The 21701-nt window shown below is 32.8% G+C and overlaps 3 protein-coding genes across 4 annotated transcripts; 1 reads left to right on the forward strand and 2 right to left on the reverse strand.

Annotated features, from left to right (window-relative positions):
* The first annotated feature begins 6095 nt into the window (after nt 1-6095).
* On the forward strand, nt 6096-8968 carry LOC145017243 (protein EARLY STARVATION 1, chloroplastic-like). 2 transcript variants are annotated; one of them, XM_078975306.1, is made up of 11 exons: nt 6096-6740; nt 6866-6957; nt 7028-7218; nt 7336-7375; nt 7481-7562; nt 7637-7714; nt 7791-7916; nt 8010-8131; nt 8318-8357; nt 8441-8518; nt 8651-8968. In XM_078975306.1, the coding sequence occupies exons 1-11, from the start codon at nt 6457-6459 to the stop codon at nt 8820-8822; spliced, it is 1305 nt and encodes a 434-aa protein (XP_078831432.1). In that variant the 5' UTR covers nt 6096-6456; the 3' UTR covers nt 8823-8968. The 2 variants fall into 2 exon arrangements, with proteins under 2 accessions (XP_078831432.1, XP_078831433.1); XM_078975307.1 differs by having other exon boundaries at nt 6097-6740; nt 8444-8518.
* A 3643-nt stretch (nt 8969-12611) lies between these two features.
* Nucleotides 12612-13013, reverse strand: LOC145018455 (transcription activator-like protein). Its single transcript, XM_078976338.1, has one exon. The coding sequence runs from the start codon at nt 13010-13012 to the stop codon at nt 12692-12694; it is 321 nt and encodes a 106-aa protein (XP_078832464.1). The 5' UTR covers nt 13013; the 3' UTR covers nt 12612-12691.
* Nucleotides 13014-20202: 7189 nt separating this feature from the next.
* LOC145014070 (DUF241 domain protein (DUF241)) lies at nt 20203-21251 on the reverse strand. Its single transcript, XM_078972439.1, has one exon. The coding sequence runs from the start codon at nt 21194-21196 to the stop codon at nt 20285-20287; it is 912 nt and encodes a 303-aa protein (XP_078828565.1). The 5' UTR covers nt 21197-21251; the 3' UTR covers nt 20203-20284.
* Between the last annotated feature and the right edge of the window lie 450 nt (nt 21252-21701).

The following is a 21701-nucleotide window of genomic DNA, read 5'->3' on the forward strand; positions in this document are numbered from 1 at the left end:
TATTTACATTATATCATATTATGCATATAAATCCCCCTTTTTGTGCCTAATGTAACTTGTGCAGAAAGGTATAGACTTTTGTTCCGTTTCTTTGAGGATCGACCCTGCTTGCCTTGTACTACTTTTTAGTTCATTTAAGCAGTGTATTTGGAGTCCATAGTACCCCTATTATTTGTTGGGTTTGACACACCTAACATGTAGTTGCTGAACACTCAACCATGCTATTTAAATCTCCAACTCATTCTCTAAACATGACTTTCCATTTTTATCAAGTCCAAAAATTCAGTTCAGAGATGATTATGATGATTAAAAATGGTCCTCAATGTGTTGTAAATATATTTGAGGACAACAGTAGAATAATTTTAACTTTTATCAATTTTAAAGAACAACTTCTTCCCATTGTTCGAATAAATAAAACCCTTTTTAGGTTTTGTGATAGGATATCCATCCATTAACTTCGAGAGTTAGAACTTTTTTTAAATGACTTTTCTTTATTACAACCTCCTTAAAGCTTTCAAAATATTCCTTTGATTCCTTCATAATATGTACAAAAACTTCAATTGCCTTCGTGACATTTTCAACTTGAGCGTCCATTTTCTCTTTACAAGCTTTTGTACAAACCTGGATAACATCAATTTGGGCTTTCATCTTGTATAACTCTTCATGCATAATTTTGGATAAGTCTTCAAACGGATTAGCAAAAGGTGCCAGTTTTGCAAGAGCTGCAATCAGAGGAGACACAATGAACTTCTCAAGTTCTTCAATCTTGTTTGTTGCTTATTTATATTTGATTGTTAGTGAGAGATTGTTATATATAATGTTTTGACTTGATCTATAGTAAGCTCTAAGGTCTGATGTTTTATCAATTATAAACTTATTAACTTATTTCGACAATTCAACAACACTTGATACCGATGGAATAGAAGGTAGTATCTATGTAAACTTGTTCCGCAGTAACAGATTATTAATTCTAATGTTTTGACTTGTTCTGCAGTAATGTAACATCCCAATTTTTCATGACCAAAAACTTTGTTTTTAATTATGTTACTTATAAACTGTTTACTGAAAAACATCATTGATATCATATAAAACTATAAAACCATAATCACATGTCTCAAAATCATATCTTCAATAGTAATAATATCAGAGTACAATCTCATGAATCTCAATATGCGGAAATAGTGTGTGTGCGATGCGCTGCTACCGTGTCACCTCCTTCCCCTTCAACGAAGAGCTACCTGAAACCAAAACTATAAACCATAAGCACAAAGCTTCATGAGTTCCCCCATCATACCACATACCATACAACAAACATACTGCCGGACAATTTTGGGGTGCCCGACCTGCCCTGCCAGACAATTCCGGGGTGCATGACCTACACGTGTCAAGCAGTTCTGGGGTGCTTGACCTACCCTACCAGGCAATTCTAGGGTGCCCGACCTACCAATGTCAAGCAGTTCTGGGGTGCCTGACCTACCCTTTGGTCCTTACGACCGTACTCGGAGACTATTCCCCTTACTACCTACTACCACATAACACCATATCATGCTAACACATAAACATATAAGGTAGTAGCAAACCCAGATGAATATCACAAAGACAATCATCTACCAAACAACTCTACTAGTGGGTCGACATTGTGGTCTTAGACCCACTTCTACTGGAAGGTAACTCACCTCAGTATCGTGAAGTCTGAATTGTACTCGATGTTGGGTTCAACTCCTCTCAACTCCTACACATAACAACCCTCCTTAATTTACCATTACATACTCTTAACCCCTATAAGGGTTACTCATGTCAAAGCCAAAGTCAAGGTCAACACCTTGGTCAAAGTCAACTATGGGTCAAAGTCAACGTTTGGTTGACTCAACTCGTTGAGTTGACCCCACAACTCGTCAAGTCTCCAATTCCTAAACAACACTAAGACTTCAATCCTACTCGCCGAGTCTTGCATGTACTCTTCGAGTTCTACTTCTTACAAAGTCGGGACCTTCTTAAACTGAATCGTTGAGTTCATCCTTGAACTCGTCGAGACCTTCTTCATGCAAGAAGACATATTAAATCCTGGACTCGCCGAGTTCCTTATGAACTCGTCGAGTACGCCTTCATGCAGTTGGGACTTGCTTCGAACTTGTCGAGTTCTACTCTTGAATTCGTCGAGTTCCATGATTTCCAGGTCCATATTCACATCTATCCTGTTGAGTCCTCTTCTAGACTCAACTAGTTCGATCGAAACAAAAAAGGGTTAGGGAACCATACCCCGACTCGCCGAGTCCCCCAATGTGCAAGTCCAAACTATTGATTTCAGTCGAGTTCAACACATCCAAAACATAGATCTAGCCTCCTAGGGTCCACAATACACGTAAAGTTACAAACTTGATGTTCATGCATGGGGTATTTGGATCAAATGGCCCTAAAATGGAGTCCACAGGATGCATGTGGTTCTTATGGCAACAAAGTTGGCACCTTTATGCCATGGGAACCCTTAATGGTTCCATATCTGAATTCATACCTCTTTTTAACCACAAAATCCCAAATATGGTACTTCTGAGGCTTAGAAAAGGTAGAAATGAGCCCTAACTATAGATCTAAGAAATGGATGGTCAGGGTTGAAGCTTTTTACCTTGAATCAACTGGAAACGAAGTAAAACCTCTAGATCTATTTGCTTCTTATGGAACCCCCAAACTCCTACTTCCTTCTTCAAGCTTGAAACAACCAAAAACACACAAAAATGGCTCAAGAACACTCCATTAGGGTTTCGAGTTAGGGCGTTACTGGACTGGGAAGGACGATGGAGGCTGGGTTAGGACAAGATAAGGTGCTTAAATAGGGTGCAAACCCTAAATACTAGGGTTTCATCCAGACAGTCATACTCACCGAGTCAGGCTCTCCGACTCGTCGAGTAGGTTACTTAAAACCCGCGTCCAAGAGTCTAGTCTATTCGCCGAGTTGGGCCTCCAACTCGCCGAGTCCCAGGGTAAAATCATACAATTTATTAAATTAAAATACGTACCGGGAACCGGGTGTTACAAATAAGCTTTAAGGTCTGATGTCCACAATACACATAAAGTTACAAACTTGACATTCATGCATGGGGTATTTGGATCAAATGGCCCTAAAATGGAGTCCACAAGATGCATGTGGTTCTTATGGCAACAAAGTTGGCACCTTTATGCCATGGGGACCTTCAATGGTTCCATATCTGAATTCATACCTCTTTTTAACCACAAAATCCCAAATATGGTACTTCTGAGGCTTAGAAAAGGTAGAAATGAGCCCTAACTATAGATCTAAGAAATGGATGGTTAGGGTTGAAGCTTTTTACCTTAAATGAACTGGAAACGAAGTAAAACCTCTAGATCTATTTGCTTCGTATGGAACCCCCAAACTCATACTTCCTTCTTCAAGCTTGAAACAACCAAAAACACACAAAAATGGCTTAAGAACACTCCATTAGGGTTTCGAGTTAGGGCGTTACTGGACTGGGAAGGACGATGGAGGCTGGGTTAGGACAAGATAATGTGCTTAAATAGGGTGCAAACCCTAAATATTAGGGTTTCATCCAGACAGTCATACTCACCGAGTCGGGCTCTCCGACTCGTCGAGTAGGTTACTTAAAACCCGCATCCAAGAGTCTAGTCTACTCGCCGAGTTGGGCCTCCAACTCGCCGAGTCCCAGGGTAAAATCATACAATTTATTAAATTAAAATACGTACCGGGAACCGGGTGTTACAAATAAGCTTTAAGGTCTGATGTTTTATCAATTATAAACTTATTAACTTATTTCTACAATTCAACAACACTTGATACCGATGGAATAAAATGTATTTGGTTGTATCTATGTTATTTTTTTTAATGGTACACCTCAATTAGATTAACTCTCAATGCCTTGAACTTCAGGCTTACACAAGAGGGAATACCATCTATCAACCAGGCTAGTTAATATTATTTTAATTTGTCAACCATATAAATTTGTAATATTTTATTATAATAAAGAAATAATTCTACATAACATTTTTTTTCTCCATATATAATAATTTATACTTTCATACAATATTGTATTTTAAAACAAATCATTTAGTACCAAAAACAACTAATTATTGAGAAATTTCATCAAATGACCAAAAGGAAGGGGGTGTTTTTAGCATTTTAACCATGAAAATTTGAGTTTTGTAGAATGATTAAGGGATCTGCAGAGGGGGCCTGCGGAAGCCTTTCACTTTATGAGGACTGTGAATAGTAACAAGGAATTGAGGTGACAGGGGTAAAAGACAAAAAAAAAATGGTTTGTTGCATACTTCCTTAGAGGGGGATTTGAGGAAAGGTTGTTGAGGCTCTGCGAATCTGTTCTTCATCGACACATCTCTGAGGAACTGTTCTTCGGCTAACCATGGAAAAAATCGGGATTTCATTACTGTTTCTTATCGATTAACCTAGGAAACACCCTAAAAAGCCTATAATTGATTCAAAATAAATCAAATATCGAGGGTTTCATATAATTTCAAACAATAATGAAATCCCGATTTTTGCTATGGTTAGCCGAAGAACAGTTCCTTAGAGGTGTGCCAATGAACAACAGATCCATAGAGCCTCAACAAACTTTCCGCAGAGCCTCCTTTAAGGAAATATGCAACAAACTTTTTTTTTTGTCTATTTCCCCTACCACCTCAATTCCTCGTTTCTATTCATATTCCTCAGAAGGTAAAAGGCTTCCGTAAAATCCCCTCTGCGGATCCCTTGATCATTCTACAAAATTCAAATTTTCATGATCAAAATGTTCAAATACCCAATCTATTTGGTCTCTGGATGAAATTTCTCTTAGTTATTTACATATTAATTTCGAGGGTGTTGCTAATAAGACATCCCTTAGATACCTCATTGACTAATTTTTAAAAGTAACCAATAATTAACTAATTATAATCAGTTTTTCTAGAAAACAATATAATTTCATCCAATAAAAATATTAAAAAAATTAATTAGAGTGTTCATACTATAATATAGGTGTTTTTTTTAACAACTCTTAGGTGCTGTTTGTTTTTTCTGAGGCAAAATGTCTGCAGTCTGCGGATCACATCTGTAGACCTCTGCGTTAGAAGAGGTGGACCAAACGTCTGCAGTCTGAAAAAAGAAGACTGTTTGTTTTTTTAACATCTGCGGGCTATTAAAATAAACTGAAATCTAAATAAACTGATTTTTTAAAACTTCAAAGCGAATTTTTTATATATTTTTACGACTTTATTATAAATATATAACGAATCTAGATCAACTTTTATGTATTATTATATAAAAAATAAAAATAAAAATGGTATTAATTCATATACATATTTGATAAAAACCAACAACTTTGATTGCAAAGTTATAACTAAACATTATAATTAGTGATCAAAGAATTTGTACATAAATAGATGGAAATAAACTTCGATTTTTTCAAATAAATCTATTAAAAACGTACGATAAATATTTTCTCGAGAAATTGATGATACTCTATTAAATAAAGTTTTACAAAATTTTGGCAAAAAAATATAAGAATATATTTTGATTTTTTTTGTTTTCATATTTATATAAACAATTTCAACGACTATTATTATAATAAATTTTTATTTATAAATTTGTTAAAAATATCATGTTTGTATCGTCAAATGTTTTTTTTTTAAGTTTTGTAATTTTTTTTTTCATATTGTTTATCATTAATAAAGTTGGAAAAAATATAAATTAAAAAAAAAACTTAAAAAAATAAAGATATATATGTTTTTTTAAGCTAGTAGATGTCTGAAGATGTTAGAAGACTCTGGTCTACATCTGCGTCAAGAAGAGGGCGCACAGACATTTTTAGGTCTGCAGTTTTCAAAAAAACAAACAGTCTGCGAAGACTAATGTCTGCGCGTGGTCTGCACGGCGCAGACAGAAAACGTCTCGCAGATCTGCAGACAAAAAACAAACACTACCTTAATTTCGATACCACGTCATGTATGTACGAGTCAAAATACCTCGCCACGTGTCAAAAAATGAATGGAATAATAGGATATACTATTACCATCAACGGCGGAGCCCACCTTCAACTCCGGGATTCTCAAAACATCTTAAAAACACGCCCATTCCGATCATCTCCATTCTCATACAAACGCAAAACCTCGAAATCCAGCTTTCAACTTCGACCAACAACTACTACTCTAGTCTCTAGAGAACACTCCCAAAGATTTGCTGCTCGTTTTTCCTCTTCATAAACTCCGAATTTTACCCTTGCAGCTTCGATAGCATTTTCTAGCCTAGAAATTCCCGTTTAAAATCAGACGAGCGACGCAATTTTTTCGAAAATTTAGGAGGTTATGGTTATAAGGTTTTTAAATAGAATAACTGCAAACTAGGGTTTTAATTTTATGTCTTTCTGGGCAAAATCCATTAGGTTCTTAATGACATTCTCGTGATTGCGAACAAATTCATTTCAAATTTCGATAATGGCATCGACCCCTTCTGTGCCGCCGGCATTTGGGTTGCGGCTGCGGAAGTCGGATGTGGATTTCCGCCCAACGGCGCTTCTCCGTCGGAGGGTTTTGATTCGCGGCAGCGATTGTAGAATTTTATACTGCTGTTCCGGCAAGGTAGTGCCGATCCGGAGAATTGCTAATGGGTCGGGTCGTAAAGGTGGGAGTAATGCCGAGGAATGGCCGATTGAGTTGAAGAAGAAGAGCCACAAAGTCCGAGTACAAGCTGCTCCCGCATTACCCTTTGCATCATCACAGTACGTTTTTCCGATACTTTGTATTTTCAGGAGCACACTCCCTTCATTTTCTTAATATTCAATTGGGGGACATACATAGATTTACCCTGAAGTTTGAAATTTAACTTGCGTTCGAATTGCTGTAGATCTCTGAATCCTTCAAGACAAGAGAAGTTCTTTCCACGCTGCACCACAAGAAATTCCGGGCCTCAATCTCGTGACACTCCACCAAAAAGAGGTAACTTCTGATATATGAATCCTTCAACACAAAACAATTTCTTTCAATTTACTTGTTTTTGTAATTGTAGACACTGGTATTGCAAACGAGAAGGATTGGGGCATCAGTTTGAGTGAACATGTGAATGAATCTGGAACCAATGTGGATGGTAGTTCATGGTACAGAGAAAGCGGAGAAGACTTGGGTGAAAATGGATTCAGATGTAGATGGACAAAGATGGGTGGTAAAAGTGACGATGGCTCTTCAGAATGGAAAGAAACGGTATTTATTACTTATTACATGTGTATGAAGTATGAACTCCATTGTTTATATAACCTTGCTTATAAAGTATTCACCCCAGGTAGATGCATTAATTGGATTTGTTGATGTCATTGACAGTGGTGGGAGAAAAGTGATTGGAGCGGATACAAAGAACTAGGTATATATATATATATATATATATATATATATATATATATATATATATATATATAATGCTTGTAAGAGTTGAATGATTAAAAAATATGGATATAAATATATGCAGGTGTTGAGAAATCCGGAAGAAATTCTCAAGGGGATTCATGGTGGGAAACATGGCGAGAAGCTCTTCACCAAGACGAATGGAGGTTAATATTGTAATTTCATGAAATTATGCGTCTTTATCTTAATGACACGAATTGTTTATGTAAGTAAACTGCAGTAATTTAGCAAGGATTGAAAGAAGTGCACAAAAGCAAGCAAAATCAGGCATAGAAAACGCGGGTTGGTATGAGAATTGGTATGTATGTAGCTTTTTAGGGCTATTTTGAAGGGCATTTACGTCTTTTACACACATAGATGTTTTGTCACATTAGGTGGGAGAAATATGATGCCAAGGGTTGGACTGAAAAAGGAGCACATAAATATGGTAGACTAAATGAACAATCATGGTGGGAGAAATGGGGAGAACATTATGATGGAAGAGGATCTGTTTTAAAATGGTATTTTTTTTTTTTTTTTTTTTTTTTTATATCCAATAAAGAAAAACCAAGTAAATAGTTCAATATTTTCTTTATTTTTAATTTTATTTTTAGGACTGATAAATGGGCTGAAACTGAACTTGGAACGAAATGGGGAGACAAATGGGAGGAGAAATTTTTTGCGGGTATCGGCTCTCGTCAAGGAGAAACATGGCATGTATCCCCTGCTGGTGAACGTACGTCTTATTCTTATTTTTTTATTTAAAAAAAGAACTTATAAAAATTACTTAAAATATAATTATTGACACTTTTTAATTATATATATATATATATATATATATATATATATATATATATATATATATATATATATATATATATATATATATATATATATATATATATATATATGTATGTATCAGGTTGGTCAAGGACATGGGGGGAAGAACACTTGGGAAACGGGTATGTTTGTCAAATAAATAAACGACTTAACAAAGTTTTTACAAATTTGGCATTGTTTATTTTATTTTATTTTATTTTTCTAGCAGAAAGGTGCACAAGTATGGGAAAAGCACAACGGGTGAAAGTTGGGATATTGTTGTAGATGAGGAAACTTATTACGAGTAAGTTGACAGATATATATATATATATATATATATATATATATATATATATATATATATATATATATTTTTTGTTTTATTAATTAAATGAGTTTGAGTTTTATGTATTGAATTTTGATTAAAATTTAAAAGGGGGGAACCACATTATGGATGGGCTGATGTTGTTGGTGATTCAAGTCAACTGTTATCGATCCAACCACAAGAGAAACCACCGGGTCAGGGTGTGTACCCGTATCTTGATTTTGGTTCTTCTTCATTATCACCTCCTAAAGATGACCCTTCTTCACCTTCATCACCACCTTGACAGTGATTCAAACCTCATGTTGACTTTTTTGTTTCATTATTTTCATTTTTGGTGTTAGATTTGTTGCCCAATTGTATTTCTTCTTTCATAGACATATTGTTCATTCATTTGATATTGGTTGGGTAGTTTAGGTATTTTATGTTTAAGCCTTTTTGCAACTAAGAGTAATGCATGGATCATGCCCACAAAGATTGGTCCGGGAGAAGTTTGATGATCTTACGCATAACCGGACCCTTAATGGGCCTTAGCTGGTTTATAATCGGGTTTTGGGCCTACACATTCCAATAAGTGTATCTTGAGTTCATGGACCTGTGCCTTAACCGGGCCTGGTTGTAAAAAGGTACAACCCGTGTTACCGCTCTTTATTTAACCGGTTCTAGACTTCTAGTCTTCTAGACCTTGCCTATTTTAAACGAATTTAACTTTTTCATCTTTTATAAAATGTAAAAATTGAAAAAAGTAGATATTTAACCAAACCCTTGATGGGGACTTAGTAGCCAACCCATTTTAGTGGAACTTTAGCCGAAATGCATTTTGAAAAATGTGACATGTAATTGGTCGAGTCTGGTCCAAAATAAGTTATTATGTTTTTGTTACGATCTCTTATACTTGAAACTTTAAGCATTCATAATGGGAGTTGAATAAGATTCAATAAAATAAAATTAAATAAAAAATAAAAAAGAGACGGTTGACTTTATTGTATTGAAACAATCAAGAGACATTTTAGTGTAAAATTTTGGCTTTAAAAGATGAAAGATGGTTGAGTCCTCTTACCAACTTGACACCATTCAACTCTCCGTTGAATTAATTAATTTTGGATGCTTTTATGTTGTGTTCCAAACTATGAATTTCAATAAAAGAAACATAAAAATATGCCATTGCTAATTTTTATTTATATAAAGAAAAAAAAATATGAATTCTGTTGTATTTAATGTTTTTTTTTAACAAAAAATAAAGTATAGTTTTCAATAAAACAATTTTTGTGTTTTTAAAGAAAGAAAACGTTTTTATTAATATTTAAGCGTATAAATAATGTTTTTATACATATTCAAACGTTTAAAGAGTTTTTATTTATAAAAATAAATATTATAAATAATGTTTTTATACATATTCAAACATTTAAAGAGTTTTTATTTATAAAAATAAATATTCAAATGATAATATATATATATATATATATATATATATATATATATATATATATATATATATATGTTTTTATATATTTAAAAAGTATGTATTAATATCTAAACTTTATATATTTAACATTGCATTTATTAATATTTAAATATATAAAAAAACATGTTTATCTGAAGGGTTGCAACAAGTTTCATTATTTGAAAGTTCTGTGTATGTAAGTTTATGTACGGAGGGAAGTAAATAAATTTGTTGTCATTAAATATAATTCAAATGAAACAAAAGAGATAATGATTTAGAATGGTAATATATTTTTTAATTTGTACATATTTGATCATGAATTTTTTTTGTCCACATTTGACAATTTAACTTGTTTTTCTGCCTACATTCAATCCTTACAGCCGGTTTCTCCAATTTAAACCGAAAAATGATTTAATATGGTAATATATTTTTTAGTTTGTACACATTTAGTCCTTATTGGTTTTGTATATATTTAGTTCTTATGACTGTTTTTTCATATTTTGCTCACAACATCCTACGCGAGACAATCATTAATGGGGTGTTATCATACGTGGCTCGTCCTTCACTTATATTGGTAACCTAATTCACGAATGAGTTAAATAATGTTAATGCCCTAGTTCTCTTCAAGTATAAGATGTTTTCGACTTCAATTTCATAAATCTCTATAGAAGACAATGAGATTCTTTGTCTTGGAAGTGTAAATTTGAGTTAGGAAGAAGTAATCACAAAAAATCCCGCTTTAGATGAAACCGAAACTTATGACATCTTCTGCTTGGAAAAAACTAGAGCACCAACATTATTTGATTGATTCGTGAATTAAATTACTGATATAAGTGAAAGACAAACCACATATGAGAACACCTTAATAATGATCGTCCTAAATAGGATGCCTTGTACAAAAAATGAAGAAACCGATCATAAAAGCTACATATGTACAAACTAAAAAATATATTACCGTATTACGTTATTTTTCGGTTTAACCTAAAGTAGCGGGTCATAAGAAAGACTAGAAAGACTGAATGTGGACAACTAAAAAACCGAATGACCAAATGTGTACAAAATAAAAAGTATATTAACTTGTTAAGTCATTATCCGAAAGAAAAATATAGCTCTGCAATATGATTTGGGAGTTGAGAAGCAAATAAATATGTTTGTATCATATAAATATGTATAATTACTAACTTTCTTTACATATCAAAATTGCGGTCAGAAGAAAAAACATAAAAACATATCAAAAAATTATTAGCTTGGTAGTTGAGACACTACACTTTCCTCGTAGGTGTTGAGTTCGATTTTCCTTCGGGAGCATTTTCTATCCTGTTGGGCGTGGCAGCCATCCAAATAATAAAATGGAAAAGAATCACTAGGTGATTTATTTATTTATTTGTTTTTAGTGAAATTTATGTAAAAATAACTTGAAATCAATGAGAATGATACGTGGCAAAAAAGAATTCATTTAGCATAAGATTAAGTGTAAAACCTATGTATCATTTGAAATAAAAATTAAATATGAAATTCTAAATATTTTTGAAGTTTGAATTTATAAGAAAAAGAATTTTAAATTATTGAATTTAAAATATATGTATATTTTTAAATTTAAACATAAATAAAAATAATAAAAAATCAATTAATAAAATAAATATTCATTTATAATTATATTTATTATAATTATTATATTTAAATATTATATGAAATTTAATAAAATAAAAAAACCATAAAATAATATATAAAAAAAATCTAATTTAAAATAACCAAAAAACATTTATCAAAATAAATGAAAAAAAATATTTATTAGTGATTGGAATTTAATGGGGATTAACTTTGTTGAGCTAATCCCAAATCTTTTCTCGACTCAAATCAAAAGTGTCTCAATTTTACATAAGAGTTTAACCCAAATTGAGTTAAAACTTTACTCATCCCATGTACCCATGTACTGGTGAACAAACCGTTTTTTTCCTCAAATCGAACCAGTTCATTAAACCGGTTTGATTTTCGATTCTTGAATAGTAAAACCGGTTTAACCATAACTGGATCGAAGATCCAGTTCCGTTATAGAAAAACTCGAACCTATTTAAACCGGTTCTTAACCAGTTCAATCGGTTCAAAACTGGTTCGATCAGTTTGACTACCGGTTCCAAACCGGTTCACGGTTCTCAAACGGGTGCAAACCGACCGACGGTTCGATTATTGACCGGTTTGGTTCATAGTGAACCGGTTTATCGGTTCAGTAACCGGTCGAATCCTGAACCGGTTTTTTTGTGCAAACCTAATCCCATGACCCATAGCAATGATAGCATTACAAAAGATAAATCTTTTTTTGTGCAAACCCAATCCCATGACCCATAGCAATGATAGCATTACAAAAGATAAATCTATGCCGATAATTAAAATATCATACGTATTAAGTATAGCAGAAATAAAAATACATGAATTACAAATCAAGTGGACTCAAAACTCGCGATCTGTGCAACCCGAAAATCTATATGATGGAACCCAAACACGAAAAAAAAAATGAATAACATCAGTTCTTTTCTCCGTTCAAAGAAAAAAAAAAAATCAAAAGCAGAAGCTCGTGCATATTGTTGTTTATAGTAATACATAAGATTTTATGTTTACACGACAATATACATCTACAAGATAATAATACCGGAGATAATGTCTATATATAGATTGCTTAAAACAGTAATTAATTTAAAATATATCTTGATAGACTACTGGATGTAAGATTGGCCGGTGATGTCAATATCCCTATCGCCGGAAGACGGAGGTGGCTTATGTTTAAGTTCCACCGGAGTTGTGTCTGAAGGTCCATCGGCGCTTTGGGTTTCACTTGCCGGTGGTTGCCTTGGATTTTTGGGTGGTGTTTTATCGTCATCTTTGCCGTACATTCCACCGCCGTATGCTTCGTGAGTGAGAGGCTCCATGGTTGAAATTACGGGGTGGCTCAGTCTATTTTTGTTGGCGTTGCGGCTGCCGGCTGCGTCATCCGCCACCACTTTTGTCTGCTCTTTGTCTCGTTCGACTTTTTCCATTTTCGTGAAAATTGCGTATTCTTTGAATGGTAATCATCATGGTATATATGAAAACTATGCGTCTTTGCGTGGCATGAAAATTCGAGTGGCACATGTTCTTGTTGACATGTGTATCAAAGTAACAGGAGGCAAGTATATGACTAACCACTTTAATAAGGTAAAATTACATAAATAGTCCATGTATTTTATAAAGAGTAATCTCAAATATGATATCTGGTTTATCATCGATTATTGAGATTATTTGTAAATCTTGAACGTTATTCGCATGATAAAAGATGATCTAAATCGCAAGTTACGAATCACAATTCCATTTTTTATTATTATATTTGGTTTATTGGGATAAATTTTGTTGGGCTAAGCCTAAATCTTTTTCTCGACTCAAATCACTCGATTACATAAGAGTTTAGCCCAAAATGAATTAAAACTTTACTTAGCCCATAGCATGTCAAAAGATAAATCTATGCCTATAACTATATCGAAACAAAAACATCATACGTATTAAATGTGACTGAAACAAAATACAAGCATTACACATCGACTGGACTCAAAACTCGTGAACTATGCAACCCGAAAATTTAAACTATGAAACCCGAAAAAAAAATCCATAACATCGGTTTGAAAACTTAAAAACCGAATTTTTGGATTTGTTTTTATTTTAACAAAAAACAAAATCAACATTCTAGTAATACATAAGAGTTCTACATCTACAAAATAAACTAATACCGTAAATAATGTAAATAGATTCCATAAAAAAGCAATTAATTTAAAATATTTTGACTTCTTAAGAGCTCGTCTAAAAAAACATATGGCATATTCATAAACGTGCTTCTTGGTGTTCTTGGAATAGAACAAGATAAAATCGATGAGCTAAAAGTGGTTGTCGTGTCAGCGGAATCCTACGCAATTCCATATGATTAAGTTGTTGATAAGTCTTCACTCTTCAAATGATCAAAAGCCAAATCATTACGTGGATCCTATTCTTTTGGAAAAAATTAAACTGCATTATTAGTTTGAAAAGGCTCAACAAATGTTTCATTTTTGTAATAATTAATGAACTTAATTAATTGATTAACCACCAATAATCTTGAAAGTAAAGAATTAATTAAATGAAAACCATGTGCATTGTGTTCAGATTTCAGAATATAGGTCTCCTGGTTGTGGTTTCATCCAGCTATAAATAACATGCAAGTGGTTCAGATATCTGAATTGCTTATACATTTTCCAGTTCAGAGGTCAGAATATGTCCCACAATTTCCCCTGTATATTTCGCCAAAGTCTTGTAATCTTTTGTGCATTATTTTATCACATTTTTTTGTTAACCCGACAAAAATAAACATAAAAAATAAATGCTAAATTAATATTCAATATAAAGCAGTTTGATTTCGGTTTGTTTAGAAAGGTGTGTCCACGTCTCAATCTCAAAGCATACCATGATATCCAACACATATTTATGCTTGTTTTTAGTTAAAAAAATACGTAGCTAAAATACCAGCTTTTGAAATTTTTTTAATATTTAGTTTTTAAGAAAAAACTTGAATTATATAAAGAAAAGTTCGTTAGGAGTTGGAGCCTAAACATTTTATTTTAAACAAAAAATTTAATTCAAAAGATAGTTCAAGTACTTTTTGAAAACTTTTAGAAGTTTGGAGCTTCTAGTTTTATGTTTTTTGTTATTTTATATTTTTTTAAAACTTTATAGTTACGTTTGCCAATGCTTCCGATAACTATGTTGACAAACATATCATGTGGATTTATTTTTTTTGGAAAACTTGGTGCTTGTACGGACACTCTTGAAATTATTTGTCAAAAGAGTAAATTACACGAAAGCTCCCTATGGTTTGAGATAATTTTATGTTTGGTCCCTAACTACTTTTTATTTTTGTTATTAATTTTTTAATTTATTTAAATTACACGTTTGATCCCTAAATTACACGAAAGGTCCCTATGTATTACCTAAAAAATTATTTTGTCATTGATTTTTTAATTTATTTAAATAAACACACTTCCAACCCCACTTCCACCTTACATTACCTTATTTTATGTACCCCATTTTATTTAAATAAATTAAAAAATCAAATACAAAATAGTCTTTCTAGGTAAAACAAGAACCAAACGCAACAAAAACAAACGGAAGAGACATTCTGAATTAAAAAATAAATTAGAGACCAAACATGAAAATTATCCCAAACCATATAACAATTCATATAATTTACTCTTATCAAAAATATGTTTCTATCAATTCTCCCCGTCAATCAATGTCTCTCTCCAAGTTTTAGGGGTTTTCTTCTCAATTCTCATTTTTTATTCTGTCAAAGTCTTGTATATTTTTTTCAGTTTTGTTTGTTATTTAGTTGTGACCATTCCTTGAGTAATCAAGAAACACAACTTAGAATATACGAAACTATTTTTCCTTGTTTTCATATGGTATTATAGCCAAACCTCGCAATCTGAACCTCAATCCTACCCTATCTCTCCATTTGTTCTATATAATGTCTCTACTTTTGAAAACTGAATTATGAATTATGAAACCACAAACTGCAATCATATTTTTAATTGAGTTCATGATATATGAAATTACGAATCTATATATTAAAAATCAATGTCAACTTGGATTCATTTGATCAGATTAGATCAACTAGATCCATTCAAATTAACAACTATAAAACTGAGAACCAAACTAGTACGATAACAAACTTCAACCAAGGACCAAATCGAGCATGGGCAATCAATTTTGTTCTTCGATTTTGCTGGTCCTCAACAAGTTCTCAGCACATGAGTATTTAATGTTTAGATAAGTTAGGTTCTTATATTGTTATCATAAAAAACTAACTATAGGTGTGTGAACATCAATATAAATCGACAAAATCAAGGTACTAAACACGGACCATGTTGTACTAAACTAGCACTCACAACATCTGGTTTGCTTCCATGTTCCAAAGATTTTAAACCTCAAGTTTTAAGTTTAAGATATATCAAAATTAGGTGTGGTTCGAAACCTCAACCGAATTGAATTTTTGTTTATTTCTAATTTTTCAAACTTTAGAATGACGTAGTGGTGTGTGGTGTTCTTCTAGTTCTATCGGCGCAAATTATTGAACTAGTACATGCCGTTTTTGTTTTTCATCTACTTATCGCAAGTCAAAAACAATAATTTGTGCAAAGTTAATCTATTTGAAATACGACATACCCGTTGTAACTCATTTGACTCTACTAGAGATGAAAGTGGGTCCGAACCCGACCCGTTAGACCCGGACCCGGACAACCCGAAAACCATAATTGAAATATTCGAAGATCCGGAAACCGGACCGATATATACGAACCGGTTCCAGGTATGTGGCCGGGTAACATGGATCTAGAACCAGAAAACTCGGAAATATCAAAGTGGGTAGGGTGGAACCGGGTAAAGTGGGTCTGGAACCGGAAAAATGAAAAAAAAAAAAAAAACTGAATTTTTGTACTTCATGGTTTGAAATGAATTTAAGTAATATATATATATATATATATATATATATATATATATATATATATATATATATATATATATATATATATATATATATATATATATATATATATATATATATAACCTAAGAAAATGAAATTTAATTTTCAATGAAGATTGTAGATCGTAAGACTTATATATATATATATATATATATATATATATATATATATATATATATATATATATATATATATATATATATATATATATATATATATATATATTAATTGGATCAAACTCATAAAAATTGGTTTGAATGTGTCATGTTGAAATATTTTAGGCTTTAGATAGCTAGGATGAGTTGTTATGTCATCACTTTTTTAGGGGTTCTATCATCTTATATATAATTGGTTTGAATGTTTGAATATTTTGTTATGGTTTTATTTTGCTGATTATAAAGTCTAACAATTTAGATTTTCTTATGGCACTTTAGCATTGGATCAAACTCGTTAAAACAATATACGATAACAAACGAATTTGTAAATTACTAATGATTCAGCTATTATATACTATTTTGTGTATAATAAGGCATTTTATTTTTTAATAATTTTGAGAATGTTGCTGTAATCAAAAGATGCTTAATAAATACAAATACAATTAGATAGTAAGAGACAAATCACCAATTTTCAATTTTCTAAAGATGCTTAATAAATACAAATACGATTGGTTAGTACGTGATCACAGAGAGTAGAGGTGTGAATTGATTTTTTTGCTAGCTACGTGATCATAGAGAGTAGGTTGATGTCAATCACAATGGCTAAGTAAGGAAAAAATCAACAATGGAGAGGAATGTCGATCAGAGATTGAAGAGCACCACCGAACAATGTGAAAAATATGGAGACAAGGATGTGCGTATGTATTTGATTAATCTAACGGCTAGGTCAACGTAGCTTAAAAAACTATCTACATTCCGGGTTTCTGACCCAATTACTCGATTCCGGTTATTTTACCCGGTTTACCCGGATCCGTTGGACCTATACTCGGAATACCCGAAACCCGAATAAGGCTATTCGTAAAACCCAATACCCGGACCGGTTTAGCATACTCCGATTCAACCGGTTCTGGGTCCGATCAGGTTATAAATCTCATGCCTAGACTCTACCATTAGGAGTATACCTAATTTATTTACTCTTAAATTTTTTTCAAAAAATAAAAACATAAAACCTTAAGAAACTTTTACATCGAAGTGGAAGTTAGGGATATAAACGAGTATAGAACCTGACCAGGATGTTGTGAGTACCAATTTAGTACCGCATGATCTGTTTGGGTTTGGATGCGAACCTAGAACCAAAATTTGATTATTTGTGGAACTGGAAACCGAATGCATATAAAGATACCGGTTCTGGTTCGGTTATGTGTATAGTTTCGGTAAACCAAGTTTAGACCTGGATTTGGGGTTTGGAGCTGGATATGGATTTTGAAATTGACTTGGAATCAGAAGTTTGGGTTTGGAAGCAGATGAAAAAAGTTTATTTTTATAAAAAAAATTCAACTTTGATACACCATGTTTAGGGGATTGTAAGTGAGTTAATACATATCAAAGTGTTCATAGATTCTAAAATAAAGCCAAAAATTTTGAGAAAAAAATCAGGCCGAACGGACTTATAATGAAGCAGTTAAGACAGTTTAAAGTGATGTAAAAGTCTAACACAGTGTACAAAAACAACAAATCAAATTTGATATCTCTTGTTTAAGGGCATGTAAGTCAGTCAATACATATGCAAGTAAAGTGTTTTTAGAGTCTAAAATAAATCCAAAACATTGAACTATATTCTGAAAAAAGTCAGGTCGAATGGACTTATAACGAATCGATTATACTAGTTTGAACTGGAGCAAAAATACTTCACAAAGCAAATTGATTCAAGCCCATTCAAATTCTGGTTGTGGGTCTTGGATCCGGATAACCCTAAACCAGATGAAGCATAACCCCAAAAACCAATACTCGGTTTCAGGCTAATGACGGATCCGATAACCAAATCAGTTTTGAGTAATTCGGTTCCAACCTGTTTTGGGTTTTTGGTTTTAAGTATGAAAAGCTCATCCGTAGTGGTGGGAAAATGTGCAATAAAATGCGTTATTAACCAGTATGAAAGTTTTTATTCAAGTACCCATGAATAAAAACGGATAAAAAACTTACTCACCCATGTGCAGTTTAAAACTCACAGTTCCGATAACGAAACCAGAATAAGTAAATCCCGTCTAATTGAAATCTGCAAACATACTTCGTGTTTTTAGTTGGAGATGTTGGAGGGTTTGTGTTTTTAGTTGAAGGTATGTGTTGGTGGTTGTTTTTAGTTATGTGTGTGCGTGTGTTTCAAAAAAGAAGATAGAGGAGGCAAGTTCAAGCTCTCATGTTCGAAGAAAAATACGTGAGAGAGAGAGAGAGTGTGTGTGTGTGTGTGTGTGTTTGTGAGTGTGAGTATGTCTAACTTCTTTTTCTAATTCTTAATTGTAATTTATTTTAAAAATGAGGTAAGTTGGTAAATGTACTCGTATTGAACCGCTATTTTCTTATGGTGTTGGGATAACCGTATAGTGAATTGTTCTTTTTTTACGATATTATAGGTTCATGTTCTACTTAGAGCATCTTCAATGGTTAAGTTATATATAACTTAAAATAAATATCACATTATTATTCTTTTAACTTTAATCCCAAATTAAATACCATCTTTAATGGTTAATTTTCTATATAGTTTATTTATTTATTTATTTATTTTTATAATTTAACTGATTTATCCTCAACTATCTAAAATGTTTTATAAAAACCCTCATACTTATTAAAATTTAATATACATATTAATGTTATTTGATATGGTTTTCTATTAAACTCTACTATAATTTTTAATATACAAACATTTGTAATATATATTTTTTTTATAAAAATAAAATATATTCAAAACTTTAATATAATAAAAAGGATAGTATGACATATTATTAAATACAAAAAGATTAAATGTTAAAACAAATATAATATATTAATGGTTAATAAAAAAACTAAATAAACTATTGGACATAGGGCGTATCACACCAAATCAAGCAACAATAAGGATTAACTCCAAAATCGTAATAGGTTCGAATCAGGGGGTAGCAAAGCAGTTCGATTTTGCTACATCTGATTTTTGATTTGCTGGGTTTTCACAAAATCGCAATAGGCTCCAAAATCGTAACAACCGATCACTTCATCTTCCATGAGTTAAGTTTGTTAAAAGTTAGAAGGGTTTTTAATTTCAAAAGCTTCATGTTTTGAGTTTTTGATATGCTTTGTCTCCATTCGAATTTTTGGGTTTCTAGAAAATCTGGTTTATTAAGAACAAGGGGAAGAACCGAGGGGGGAGGGGGGGGGGGGGGTCCGAGTCTGGTAGGGTAGAGATATGGTAGGATTTTTTATTTATCTTAATTCTAGAAATATAAAAATAAATATTAGAAAGTATAGAAAAGAAATTAAAAGGGTATTATAATTTTTTTACATTTTTAAGGGACAAAATCCACAAAGAAAATTTTCATTTTGAATTAATGGTGTAAAGACAAACCATAAGGACCAAGTTTGAAGTTTTATCAAATAAAAATAAAATATAAAACGGAAACTGTTACTTCTTACTTGTAACCCATGCCGCCAAATCTTTATATCTTAAACTCAATTTGTTTAATATTTTATTCAAATAAAATAAAAGAATCTTGTAAACCATTTTGAAAGTAAATATTTAAAAATAAATCATGAACCAGAATATACATAATCAAATTCTTTAAGTTTCTTGTTGTACTGTATGCTATTGTGTAAGTACGTTGAGTAGTGAAACCCTAGTGTTTATCAAGCTCCTAAACACCCTTTCACTTCCACCCTCGATCCCTTCTATGCATTCTTCCATTTCTTTCATCATTTTCTTGTTCAAAATCTCATCTTTATAATTTCTCAAACTCCAAATCCCATTTTCAACTTCTTTGATCCCTTTTTCCCTCTTGGATTTCTTCAATCCCATCATCCATGAAGCTTTTCGGGTTTCCAGTGAAGCCGATATCCCACCAAAAACAGCTTCTGAAATCACAACAATCATTTCCATCACACCTTTTATCACTTCAACGAGTTCAAAATCCGGGTTCGGATCCAACTGAGTTAAATCGGCCGGGCGCTCACGGATCGTTTGGAGAAATGGCATGAGCTTGAAGATTTCTCGACCGGATTTCTTCAAACCCTTCAAGCAAACCACCATTTTCAACCCGTCTTTCCTCCTTGTCGCAAGCTGCGCTGCAACATTACATTGTTTCAACGTTGAGATTTGCATCTGAAAAGTTCCATAAACATCCACCATCACTAGAAAGTCTTCAAGAACTTTCTCCACCCACTCAGGGTGGCGACGCAGGGAGTCTCTTGATGGAGCAAGATCAAGAAGGTCGTCGAGAGACTCCAGGATGATGCGTAAACGGATCAACGCGTCGGTGATCCGACTAGAATTGATTGATTCCGATACAGTTTCGGGTCCCCACTGGGATTTGAGCTGGTTGAGGTGGTATTTAAGTTGAGAGAGGACAGGGTGGGATCTGGTGGGCAAACTGGTGGATCTGAAGTGGATCCTTTTTGCGGTGGTTCTGTAGGTGGAAGAAGGCGGCGGTGGTGGCGGTGATGGGGTGTTAGAGAACGAGACAGATCGCCTGAAATGTGCTACCATTTTTGGTGTCATCATTGCTGGATTGAATTATTTAAGGTGGTTTTCTTTTTCTGATGGAAATGTGAAGTGGAATGAAGGGTATATATAGCGTCAAAACCGCGTCGTTGGAGCTGGTTGGCATGTGTCCGCCGGTAGTCCCTGTTTGAGTTGTTTTCACGGGTGAATAGATTCAAATTCAGTTACTACTCTCTACAACTTAAAATTTAAAAAAGAGAAAAAGATTGATTAATATATAATGAATTTTAAAATTTTGCAAGTGTAGGGGTGCTTGTTTGGATCAAGTTCAATCCACGAGAATCCAAAGTGATTTAAGGTGTTTTTTGGTTGGTAGAATATTAATATGAATTTTGAATCCAATTCCATATACGGTTAAGTTGGCAGAAAATAGAATTGAAATTAATTATGAATTTATTTGGTTCGTAGAAAACTGAACTGGAATTAATGTAAAATGACAAAATTATCATTTTTCTGTTATGCTTAATTTTTTACCTTGTTTTTCTAACTTATATGTAAATATAAA

The sequence above is a fragment of the Lactuca saligna genome, chromosome 9 (genome assembly GCF_052625555.1).
Source record: "Lactuca saligna cultivar CGN05327 chromosome 9, ASM5262555v1, whole genome shotgun sequence".
Lineage (NCBI taxonomy): Eukaryota > Viridiplantae > Streptophyta > Magnoliopsida > Asterales > Asteraceae > Lactuca > Lactuca saligna.

What these genes read in the sequence shown, in the direction of transcription:
- LOC145018455 (XM_078976338.1), bottom strand. Translation starts at nt 13,012, where the DNA reads ATGGAAAAAGTCGAACGAGACAAAGAGCAGACAAAAGTGGTGGCGGAT.
- LOC145017243 (XM_078975306.1), top strand. Translation starts at nt 6,457, where the DNA reads ATGGCATCGACCCCTTCTGTGCCGCCGGCATTTGGGTTGCGGCTGCGG. An exon ending in GCGGGTTGGTATGAGAATTG is followed by an intron (nt 7,715 to 7,790) that starts GTATGTATGTAG and finishes TTGTCACATTAG; the next exon opens with GTGGGAGAAATATGATGCCA. An exon ending in GATGAGGAAACTTATTACGA is followed by an intron (nt 8,519 to 8,650) that starts GTAAGTTGACAG and finishes AAAATTTAAAAG; the next exon opens with GGGGGAACCACATTATGGAT.
- LOC145014070 (XM_078972439.1), bottom strand. Translation starts at nt 21,196, where the DNA reads ATGATGACACCAAAAATGGTAGCACATTTCAGGCGATCTGTCTCGTTC.